Below are 12,791 nucleotides of genomic sequence, written 5' to 3'. Positions count from 1 at the left end.
ATGTTAGCATATGGAATTCCACATGAATATCCAATCCCTTTTTTTACACTGTTTGTTTTCAGTGTAATATATGTAGGTGTGATTTGAAAGTGACAGAAGTATGTTAAGATGGTTAAGTTTATGTTGCTTTCAAGGTTTGGGGTTTTAATAATTGAGGTTCATTACTGTATTTTAATATTGAACAAGACTCACAGCCCTTTCTTTAATATTTTATGTGAAATATTTTAGAATAATAACCTCCCATAACAATAATTAAGATAAGTTTTAGATTCATTTTTTTGTTTTAGCATCATGTCCAAAGATGTCTGAACATTTAAGAAACATTTTTTAAATAGCACTTTTAAATAACAGGTTTCAATAAAAATAATTCTTAGAAATTATTAAGAAGCGAAAAAAAAAGAAAGGAACTGACGGGGCCGAAAAACAAAAATAGCAGCAAAACTATTGACGGGGGGTATTGACGGGGGGAGGAAGGAAGAGAGGCTGGGTTGCCTCACACACTCCCCAGTTTGGGAACCCATGCTCTAAGAGATGTGTAAGGAAGATGCATTATGGAGAAACGGTAACTTTTTTACTAGTTAAAGTTGCAATCAGCTTCTCTTAGAAGACTTTATTTTAGTTCTCATTATAACTACTGCTTGGAAAAACTACCAGTTGTGTTCTGAGTGAAAATGAAGAATTTTTCTGCAACTTTTGACGAAAATTAAATTAATCAAATGATTATGATTATTAGAAAAAGAGTTACCCTGATTTAAAAGGTCAACTTTGTTTCCTTGTCATTCCTGTGCTAAAGAACAGCTTGTTACGGGATGTTTAAACTTTCCATGCTGTTAAATCTCCTGGAAAGCATGTACACTAGCGATATTTGAAGAAAATAAGTTCAAATTAAGCAAAGCTTTTAACAGTTTGTGTTGTGGACAGTTCATGGCCAAGTGATTTCAGTGAGAGTTATGGACCCAATCCTGCTTTCTTTGATGTCACTGAGATCTTTCTGCCTTTAATTTCAGAGAACCCCAGATCTGGCAGTGTATGTTTTTGTTAGTCTCTTGCCTGCTGTTAGCCAACTTCTACTTAAGAAGAAAATCAGGGTCTTTCTGTAACTGACCAATAACTGAGATCTTTAGCTCAGGTGGTAAAAGCCTCCTGTTTTTCAGATCTCCATAAGAGTGGTTCCCAAACTTGGTTGGCCTACGAGGCATAAGGGATCGCTCGGCAAAGGCTTCCCCAGCGGATAGATCTGCGTCTAGACTGCTGTGCTGTGCCGAATCAGCTGATCGTCGGCACAGAGCGGCAGCCATGTTTATTTTAATGAAGCGAGGATTATTTAAATCCCTGCTTCATTGACTATGCCGGGTATACATGGCTCTGTCAACGGAACCATGTAGTCTAGACATACCCCTAGTGAAACAAAAATTGGATTTGACTGCTAGAGATGTGCCTGTAGGCTGTGGGAAATTAGAAGTGGAGACAGTTTGGTTGGGGGAAACCTATGTGGGAAGTTTAGAGATGGTCAGCGATTATTTCAATTAAATGTTGTTTTTTGTTTGGAAAACACCAATTTGGAAAAAAACAAAATATTTTGCAGGAACATAAACGTTTGAATAAACTTTTCATGGAGACAGTTTGTCATGTCTCTAGAATGGCATTCCTCTTCAAAACCAGAAACACACACACCCTAGAATAGCTTGATGATCAGAGGGTTTAACTGGGATGTGGGAGACCCAAGTTCCACCTTATTCAGAGTAGGGACTAGAAGCACTGAGTTGCAAACACAATAATGGCTACTCTGGGGTAGGTAAGAGAGTGAGTCTCAGTCGGTCAGTGTCTCTTGGAACGAAACAAGCAAACAAAAAACATGTAAGTTCTCAGTTTCATCCTGATGCATAGTGGAAAAAATGTCTCAAATGAGATTTCTGTAATGAGATTGGACTGAGGGGCGGGGATACTGGTGGAGTGCACGTGGAGGGTGGGGGGTGTTGAGAGTGGAGAGACAACAATTCTTCTGCTGACATAGCTTCCATCTCTCATTGTGGTGGAATAATGTCCAGAAGAGCACTCTTCCATCAACGTACTGCGTCTTCATTAGATGCTCTAAATAGATGCCACTACATTGATGGCAGTGAAGATAAGCCCTAAGTCTCCATGCTTTGCAAAAAAAGGCTTATGTTTAGATAGATATTTAGACTTAATTACAAAAAAAACCCTTTAGTTAACTGAGTTATTTTAACTCAAAAAAATGCAAAACACAGTGAAATGAAGTTCTAAAACAATGAAAGAATGGAGCCATGATGCAATCAAAGAGATTATATGCTGCTTCCATCAGGGTATGCTTTCGGTAATTATTGACAATAATTGACTGTAATCAAAATAGAAGTGGCCAATTGACTGGTCAGTTGATTAACATGCCAAGCCTAGCTTTCAGCCTTTGCTCCTCTTGTAAAGCAATAAATCTGGTAGTTTAACAGTAAAGTTTTTTCAAATACTCTTGTCTTCATTAACCTACACAAAAAAGGGAAAAATAAGCAGGAGAGAGGATCCTGAGAAAATTCAATACCATAAAATTAGTGGAGGTTAAGTCTGTTTGCTAATCACATTTATCATACCCAAGTACTTAAACATATGGAAACAAATACTTAAGGACATCATACATCTTACATTATCCGTATAAGTCAGTGGTCCCCAACCTTTTGGGGCTGCCGACCGCCCAGGGGTGGGGCTGCTCAGGCACCGGGCACCCAGGGGCGGGGCCACCCATACGCTGTGTGCCTGGTGCCGGCGCCACCCATGCGCCGCATTCCTGGGCCCGCCGTCGCTCCTCTGCTGCACCCCCAGGGGTGGGGCTGCCCATACACCGTGCGCCCGGAGCTGGCACCGCTCCTGTGCCATGTGCCCAGGGGTGGGGCCGCCCATACGCTGCGCGCCCGGGGCTGGAACATCATGTGCCGCGCGCCTGGGGGCAAGGCTGCCACCGTCTATGTGCTGTGTGCCCAGGGCCGGCGCCACCCCTGTGCCGCGTGCCCGGAGCTGGAAGCATTCATGCACCCTGGCCCTTGCGCCGTGCACCTGGGGGCAGGGCCAACCCCAATCACTCGGCAGGCGCACAGAAATGGCCCGGCGGGCACCATGGCACCCACGGGCACTATGGCGCCCGCGAGCACCGCGTTTGGGACCACTGATATAAGCAAATACATTATTCTTATCAAATACAAAGAAATTAATATTTTATCACTACACAGCAACATAGGCAACATATTTTTTTTCTATCCTTAGCTGTTGGGAAGAAATTGTGTGTGGTCCTATTATGCTAGCTCATTCTTTCATGTAGTGAAAGTGTTGAGAGAGACTGGTGCTGTTGGGCTCCTAATAGATTATTTTAAAGCATTCAAATATAAGCAATACAGTAGGTGAAATGGGCACAATCACAATGATGATACTCTTACTAACACTACACAGATATTTCCCCCCACTAACTTACTTATTTTCCCTCCACAACATTCTGGCCTGTCACTGCAAAAAGAGAAAACCCAAACCCTTACATTTCTCTTGGCAAAGCTTTATGTTTTCAAATAATTGGTCTACAGATATTAGTCATGTGCAACATAATGATGGCAAAACTCATAACTTCTCTCTTCCCACTGCAATGCTTTCACTGATGTTGTGACAGGAGGGTATCCAGGTGGTGTGGAATTGTTTATTTTGTACTTTGAAAAATCTGGATTCTGCCCTATAGTCACTCAATTACCTCTTATAATACTGTATTCCTGTAACTAAAATACACATTAACGGGTCCTGTCACCTTTCTTTGCATTAATAATTGCTGTTAGAGATTCCCCTGCTATTGTAGGTCACTTCTCTGTTCCAACTTGTCTTCTATACAGAAGTTTTAGTACTCTGTATTTCAAACTTCACTTTGTCTATTACATCTTTTCTTTTCTCCAAATTTTTAAAACTTTCTGGATTGAAAATTATTGCAATCCAGATCTTTGTTTTAGTGTTTTAACACGTTGCAGACATATAAAATAAATATAGATAAGTCAATCTGTCCTGTGTAGAGTGGAGCCTTAACATCCCCATTACTTGAAACATCCACAATAATTTGTTGGTATGTAGAAACATGATTTATAGTTGGGTTAAAATGTTCTCAAAATAGGTATGTCTCATATTTGATCCCAAGAGTCTCTTCTGATCTAATGTTACCTTTCTGACACATAGCATCTAATCTCTCTACCTAAGTCTTTACAGCTGCATCATCCAGATAGACTATAGCTGTCTTGGTGAGGTCATAGACTATGATGCATACCGTGAGGAAACCAGATTCTAATCTATGTAAATTCTTGGGAGCATAATCTATCACTCACTATATATTTGTAAAGTTCCTATAACAATGTGACCTCAGTTCTATTCAGTACCCTGACAATTATTAAAGGTGGCCTTCAGAAGAAAAGAATAAGGGTTTGTGCTCTTTTATTTTATTTTATACTTGTAAAGAAGGCATGAAAATGTTTTAATTGGATATTTCTTGCCTGATTTTTGTATAGTCGTTGCTTGTATTTTTACCTTAGAAATTCAGGTCTTGTCTACCGTGGAAGACAGTGTGGATAACTGAAGAAATGGTAGGATTATAATGCCAGAGATACCGCTCAAGCAAAGCCTTATTGGGAAAGAAAGTGATATTAGTTCAGACTGTTGGTTTAAAGTTCTTTGTTTTTTTGTTCATGTTAATACTTACAAAGCCTTAGGAAGAAAATGTTTAATGGGCATTCAGTCCTCCCCACCAGCTAAAAGCTGAGAGTTTGTTGATGGTATCTCTGAGACTTCCAAAAGTCTTCCAACAAAATCAGACTTGCTATTCAGGACAGTCTGAAGATGGAAACTGAGCATGAACAAACATTTTTCACGCCTTCTTTATGCATAACAGTAAAACAAGTAAATAAAAAAGGGTCAAACCCAATTTTTTTCCTTTGCAGGTCATCTTTGAGGGCTTTGTAGATCAAGACCAGGACTTTGAATTCTTTTATGAAGCAAATTGGGAGCCAGTGGAATTTTCAAAGCACAGGTGTGTTGTGTATTTGTCAGCCTGTGTTGCTAAAGAGGCATGCTACTGCAGTTCTACCAACTTTTAGTCTTCAGTTGGGAGTTGCCGTCATCCTCCGAGTGTTCCTATGGATACAGTTTATCAGCTGTATCTTGACATAAATGCATATCTTATCTTATATGGCCGTTCTATTTTGGGAAAATATTGGCTGTTGCCATTATTGAAGAATTACTCGTACTTTTCTTTAGGGAGGTAATGATTAAATAAACAGGGAAATAATTGGAAATTGTCTTAATTCATCTTTGCACCAGTTTTTTTTAAACAAAGAGGACAAAAATAGAAATCGTTTGGGATAAATCTAATATTCTGTAACAATACATTTTACCTTCCTACAAAATCTAGTGAGTTTTCTCTCAAATGAAAATGATCTGGTATAAAAACAATATAGTGTCTTCATTGACCTTGGAAAGAATATTGCTACTAATTCCAGCCAGGCCCTTCAAAACTAAAAGCCCTGGGCCTTATTTACCATGGTTACACGGGTATAAAAACCAAGAGTATTTCTATTGGAAGCAGTTTCAGTTGGTGATATCCATTAAGTTTTTACAGTTTTACACTAGTGCAATGCAGTGATGAAACAGGACTACCAACGTTACTACTGTTACCTGCCCTTGAAATCAGCCAAGGAATAAACCCTGACAAAGGGTGAACTGGAGCAGTAGTGAGGCTTGTTTATTAGTACAGATTCTTAATAATACTGCAGTATTCACACACATAACATTCATGCTGGCAGTTTAGAGGCAGGCTGCAGGCAGCAAGAGTTAGTTTTGATTTCACAGGTGACTAAGACTGGCCAGGCCACAGGTTCCCCAGTGATCGTCCATGAGGTGATGGAGAGTTCCCAGAATCTCTGTGGATCCACAGGAGGGCTCTACTGCTTCTGGTCCAGTCCCAAGCTTGGCTGCTGTTACATCTTTTCCAAGGGAAAGAACCCCCTCTGGCCACCTGTCACGCCAGTTTATGCACTTTTCCAGGAGTTTTCCTTAGCCATAAAAGGTAATACATGCTGTGCTGCTTTATAATGGGTTTCTCACTCATGCTTTCTCATGCATACATTGACAAGTTACATATTCATAAGCATGGATACAGTTAATCCTATTAAGGCAGTATGGTTTTAACAAATATTTAACATTGAAGGGACTTTTCAACATAACAGGACCTATTTAAATCACATTTGCTCAGCTAATAGGAACTGTCTAAACCGCATTTGCTTAACAGTAACTAGTCAATCTACAGCTGAGAGGAGAAACGGGGGGGTTGTGTCCTGCCAGCTATATTCCTTTGTGGGGGGAGTGTGTCCAGCGGGCTAAAACTACCATGTTACACACAACTTACCTTGATGGAGATTAATAAAAGACATCAAAATAGTGATGATGTCTCAAATAACTGTCAAACTGCAAGGGACTAGGGATGTAAAAATCCAAGTAAAAAGATAACCATGTAATTGCTAAAAATGAAATACTTCAGCGCTTACTGGTTAACCAGAACCAGTAAGCCTCACAGGTGAGGTGTGCCAGTTAGCCAGTTAACCTTTTACATTCCTACAGGTGACCATTTTTCTTTGCTTTCAACATTCTCCATATAAAAATATTAAAATTGTGTTAAAACTTCCTATAGAAAAATACATTTCCAAACTTAATTGTGATTAATTTTCCTTACCTTCCAAGGGCACTGATAACTTGCCTATGGTCGAAAGTGGAGTAGAGGAATGTAGTGTGATAGGAAAAGAGCACTACCTATTTTCTAGGCTTGTATGATCCTCAAAGGACCCCTTCTAAGCAATTGCTTCTTGATGTATTTGGACTCTCACAACTTAAAGTTCTTTATCCTGAGCTCAGCTTTTCAGGCGAGGCAGAAGTTATCAATAAAAGGTCTTGTGGAGTCTTCCAACTCCAGGCAGCTATAGAATAAGACGTCTGGAATTTTCCCCTTTGTGTTTGTTTTTAGCCTGGAATAGTGATGATGAGTTCCAGACAATAGCTTGTAACACGGCCTAGTAATTTTTGGTTCTCAACAAGGGTGCCATAAAATCTTCACTTCCACTTATAAGGCATTTCTCTCGTATGTCAGTAATAAGTGCTTCTGATTTTTTGCTTAGCAACTAGGGCTTCATTCCATGGGAATATGAATCTCTGACCTCAAACCTGGCGTGCTCCCAGCATTTATGGCAGCAAAGGTTCATTTTTGTTTGTTTTGGTTTTGACACACTTTAAGTGCTCCTGGCCACCTGAGCTATCCAGACAACGGCAGATGCTAGGAAGGAATAGGGTGGAAGAGGCAATTACTTGGGCTCAAAGGCCTGTATGAAGACTAACATCACTATGGAGAAACATCCAGACACTGATTATGACTAACTTTAGCCCAGTTTTTGCAGAAACTGTCCAAAACAATGGGTTTAAGTTGATAGCAGTTTGTGACTCTATAAGGGCTATAATTGCCCCCTATTTTGGTCAGCACTGAATAATGGTGTACTGGGCCTTTCATGCAGCTGAGTTTGCTTTTCCAAGGAGTAAGTGTAAAACGATGCCTAAAGTTTGTTGTTTGTTATCCCTTGGAGAATCTTACATTTTTTTACGGTGTTATATATGTAGAAGGAATGAATGGTTATAAATGTACATTAGCTGTTTAGGCCTCTAGAGTCTCATGTAATGGCCTGTTTCGATACTTGTTAGATTCTTAAACATTTCTTTGTAAAATTTGTAGTGTTATGGATGTTTAGCATAATAATACTGCTAAAACATGTTTATCACTCACAATACACACAAGGAAGATAATTTGGGAAAAAGTTCTGCACTTTTCTCAGCACATTTGAATGTTGAAAAGATGGTTAGTTTTTATGTTATAACACTCAATTGTCATCTTAGTTTTTTGGAAATGCTTCAATATGCACTTTAAGTCCAGATGAACTGCAGTCATCGAACAGTCATAGAACTGAATATTAGAAATTCTTTAAAATGGAATTGTGTGTAAATATTTAACTTGAATTGAGAATACTGATAAATGTGGATAATGCTCTCACAAATATAGCTGAGGATATATTTTGCTGACTAGCGCATTCATTGAAGTAAAATGCTCCTCTTCTCCAGAGGCTAAAAAAAATCCCTCAAAGTTATAATTTCAGTAAAAGAGCAAAGCTTGAATAATTTTGTTTCTTCTCAGAAATTTGAAATAATTCCCGTGTATAGCTCTATCTGGTTTCTTGAGAATCTAGAGTTGCTGAATCAGAGTTAAATAATTGATTTGTGTATATTAATTTACAGCTATGTAAGGGTATGTCTACACTACCCTCCTAGTTCGAACTAGGAGGGTAATGTAGGCATACCGCACTTGCAAATGAGGCCCGGGATTTGAATTTCCCGGGCTTCATTTGCATAAGCGGGGAGCCGCCATTTTTAAAACCCCGCTGGTTCGAACCCCGTGCAGCGCGGCTACATGGGGCTCGAACTACCTAGTTCGAGCCCCGTGTAGCCGCGCTGCACGGGGTTCGAACCAGCGGGGTTTTAAAAATGGCGGCTCCCCGCTTATGCAAATGAAGCCCGGGAAATTCAAATCCCGGGCTTCATTTGCAAGTGCGGTATGCCTACATTACCCCGCTAGTTCGAACTAGCGGGGTAGTGTAGACATACCCTAATATATTTGTATACAAAGTATCATAACATTTTATTTCCATTACGGTGGTGATTCTTAAATTTTGTAAGGAGTTGACTTCATTGACAACTTCTCCCAAGGGAGCCTAGGCAAACACTAGGGAAGTAAAAGCACATTCAGAATAATTCTGTTTCTCTTTTAATCTGTAGGGAATTTATTTGCTATTTGGAATGTGGGTTGGCAGACTTCTAAAATGCAGTTTTTACAACTGGCTGTTTCTTAAATTTTGCTTTCAATTAAAGCATCCACAGTAAAATGTTGGTTTTGCAGTTTTATTAATTTCACATGTATTTACAAAAATGGAAGAGAATGTGTTGAATACCAAGTATTTATTTTGATTCTGTTTTTGCTTAATATTATGCCTCATTCAGGAGTGATTCATGCTGAGCACTGTACAGGCACAGTATAAACTTAGGACTAATCTGCACTGGAAAAGGTTTTCTAGTAAAGCAGACTATCCTAATGTAGCCAGATTTTATATTGGTTTGAGTGCTTTTGTGATACAGCATATACTGATTCTCTGATCAAAATAAGCTATACCACCAAAAGGTGTGTGTGTGGGGAGGGGGGAGGTGACCAGTATATACCTCCATCTCCATAAGGGCTTCTCCTGATATAAAATGTTGTTTAAAAAGACATCACACTCCTAACTGACATTGCTCTGCCAGCAAAAGTTTTAAGGGTGGATCAAGCCTTAAACTCTGAGCTTGCAAGAAGAGTGTGGATAGAGGAAGACAGAGAAGTGGAGGGAGCTGTGTATTGTAGACACTCCACTGAATGGGATTGGACCAGACAAGCTGTTGCATTCAGAGGGTCATGAGCAACAATTAAAATATTTGGCCCAGAGTGTGATGAAAACCTTTATAGCCTATACGCCACTAGAATTGTATGTTTGTTTTTACAGCCTTTCACTGCTAGACAGGTTGTGCCTCAGAAGGAGGAAGCTTCCATGGGTGTGTGTTAACTTTTAAAGTCCAGTTTGCACTGATAAGATAGGTGCCTGAGCTCTGTGTGTGTTTGCAAATACATATTTCTCAGTGAAAACTATAAAAAAAAACCCAAATATATATGGAGGGCCTTTGCTTTTCAGAGCTGGGACCCCTTATTTTAAATGAACTTGTGCTCTCATTAGACAGTAAAATACCAGTAAAATTTTGAAAATGAATTACTTTTAAACACAGGCTTTCTTTTTTTAGCACTGGCTGGACCATTCTAAACCAATTAAGAAGCAAATAAAAAGTAAGTAACAACAAGTACAGATGTTTATTTTATTCTTCCCCTAAGAATTCAGTTTAGAGTATTTAAATGTGATTGTGAGGCACTAAATGTTTCCGTAATAGGGTGAATATTTCTTAGATTCAAGAAATGGATTCAATTTAAGGGCCGGCTGGCTAAAACTTTTTGTGTAAAAGCATGGGCCACAATAAATAATGGACCAATCTTGAACTCTCTTCTTTAAATATGTTTTTTTAATTTACCACTTTTGTGGATTCCAGAAGTCCTTCCTCTTGTTAAAGGAAAAATCTCTGCCTGGAATTAAGTTGTCATAAACCAGGGTTGGGGAGCTTAGCTTAGCAAATAGATTCAGTAGTCAAATATCAGCTTGGAAAAGTTTATTTGATTTCTCCTACATGCCTGTTTATAATAATTGAGGGCAGGGAGGAGAGACTATGGAAGCAGTCTCCCTTTCTGTAACCCCTAAATTAAATGGGCTGGAATGGTGGCAGAAGGGAACTGAAGGTTAGCAATTCCTGTTGGAAGATGCAAAACACCTTTTAGTTTCATGGCCTGACTCCCTTGCATCTTCTCTGGTATGCTGCACTTTCACTTGGTTTAATGTGCGTAGTTTCTGAATATGTCTGGGTTCCTGTGAGCAGGACTTGTGCCCTTGGTGGCAGGTGGATGCCAAGAAGGGAAGTCCTGAGATTAGGGACTGATTAAATGGCATTTAATCAGCTAATCAACTAGTTGAGGGAATGCTGGCAGCTCTTAATACATTTTAAAAGCATAAGCACAGCGGGGGGAACTGGGCACGAGCCAGGCATCAGCTGATACCCGGCTCACACCTGCTCTCCTGCTACGCCTCTGCCACCCCGCCCTGCTGTGGAGATGGTTCTGGGGGAGGAACTGGCTTTTAAGCCCGCTCCTGCCAGCAAGCTCCTGACAGCTCCAGGTCCTGCTCCCCCCGCTTGCTGGCTTTCTCTGATAGAGGCAGCAAAGGTGGCGGGAAGCAACTAGTTGAGTCACTAGTCAACTGTCCAATAAGCATACGCTTATCAGCTAGTCTGCTAATCACTTACATCCCTACCTGAGACCATTACTGACAGAGATTGCTCATTCTTTCCCTTGGGACAGGCTAAAGATACCAACCACTCTGAAACTCGGATTCAATCTGGGCTTAGTAAATTGTCCCTTGAAGTATCTGTGTTTATCTGGCTTCTCCAATTTCCTGGATTCCAATCAGTCAGGTGTCAGGCCTGGGTAGACATGGAGACAGCAATAGTATCCTTGAACAATAAATGCCTGCTAGCAATGGAATTAGACCAGGTATCCATGTTGATTTTATGAGATCTAACTACTACCTGAGACATGGCTGATCACAAGATGTTACCGATCAATTTTCAGGATCTGAAAGGAGTGGACACAGTTTTTCTTCAGTGCGCTGTTCTTTCCATTCTGAGGACTCTCAAAGTACTAGAGCTGCTCACTTTCTTCTAGTGACCCTTTTATGCAAGGCGCGCGGGGCACTATGTTTTCATTCTTACCACTTAGGGTACGTCTAGACTACATGCCTCTGTCGCCAGAGGCATGTAGATGAGGCTACTAGGTATAGGAAAATGAAGCGGCGATTTAAATAATCGCCGCTTCATTTAAATTTACATGGCTGCTGCGCTGAGCCGATCAGCTGTTTGTCGGCTCAGCGCGGTAGTCTGGACGCGCGGGTGTCGACATCAAAGGCATTTGTTAACCACCCAGGTATGCCTCCTGGGATGAGGTTTCATTTTCCTATGCCTGGTAGCCTAATCTACATGCCTCTGATGACAGAGGCATGTAGTCTAGACGTACCCTTAATGTGTGGATGAGACTAACAAGTTACATTGTGAAGAAATTTAGGGCCTATTGCCACTGATAGCTCTGATGCTTGACTCTTCTTTGCCTTTTTGTGACATCTCTGCCTGCTTTTCTGTCATTGGATATATATGATGAGCAAGTGCTTATTCTCTGATATGCCAAGGAAAAGGCAAAATGATCCCAGAGGGAAGACTCAAATATTTTCTGCAGAAAGGCATTTTTAACAGATGTTGTTTCACTGCTTTCATGGTGTCTGGCCCAGATAGGGGACTTCATGAGAACAAGCTGGCTCAGACCCATACTAGAGAAGGAACTGGGGAAGCAACTTGAAGAGTGTTTCCATAGTTCCATCTCTCAGCACAATATGTGCTTTCCTGGCCAAATTGGTTTGCATTTGGGGTCCTCAATTGTCTTTGGGCAATTTTAGGTCTTTATTTTTCCACCTGCAGTGGTTGGTGTTAAGTGTCTGTGCCTTGAGGATGTAGATCTCACCAGTAAATGTTGTCACCTACAGTTTTAACTTTTCAAACATAGCTTCTAGGGGTTACCTTTGATGACAACTTTAAAGCTTTAACTAGTGCAGCTTTTGGCTTCCCAACTACCTAGTAGAATGGATGATCAATAGGCATTCAGAAAGTCCAGTGGTAATTTGCTATCATATAAGCACCTAAATAGAGAAGTGGTGGATTATCCATTTTTCAGTGTCTTCAGAGCAAGACTAAATAAATGCCTTTCTGGAAGATATACTTTCACCAGGCATAAGTTATTGGACTTCTAGGGACAGCTGGGTGGAATTGTTTTGTCTCTGATGTGCAGAAGGTCAGAGTGATGACTAATTGTTCCATTGGGCCTTTAAGTTGATTAACCTTATGACTATACTTCAAAACCTGCACTGGCTTTCTGTCTGTTTCTAGGCACAGTTCAAGGTGATAGTTCTCAATAATAAAGCCCTGTGTGATTTGCATTCTGTTTGCTA

General features: G+C 40.3%; 1 protein-coding gene across 2 annotated transcripts in view; it reads left to right on the top strand.

The window, feature by feature from the left end:
• EPB41L4B (erythrocyte membrane protein band 4.1 like 4B) overlaps nt 1-12,791 on the top strand; it is a 266,029-nt gene that overhangs the window by 105,950 nt on the left and 147,288 nt on the right. For both annotated transcript variants that reach the window (XM_075921605.1, XM_075921604.1), the window contains exon 3: nt 9,940-9,982. In XM_075921605.1, the coding sequence (XP_075777720.1) occupies nt 9,940-9,982 (43 nt within the window). The remainder of the gene's footprint in view (nt 1-9,939; nt 9,983-12,791) is intronic.

The sequence above is a fragment of the Pelodiscus sinensis genome, chromosome 2, assembly GCF_049634645.1.
Source record: "Pelodiscus sinensis isolate JC-2024 chromosome 2, ASM4963464v1, whole genome shotgun sequence".
NCBI classification, from domain to species: Eukaryota; Metazoa; Chordata; order Testudines; family Trionychidae; genus Pelodiscus; species Pelodiscus sinensis.
This window is presented reverse-complemented; position numbering and strand designations above follow the sequence as displayed.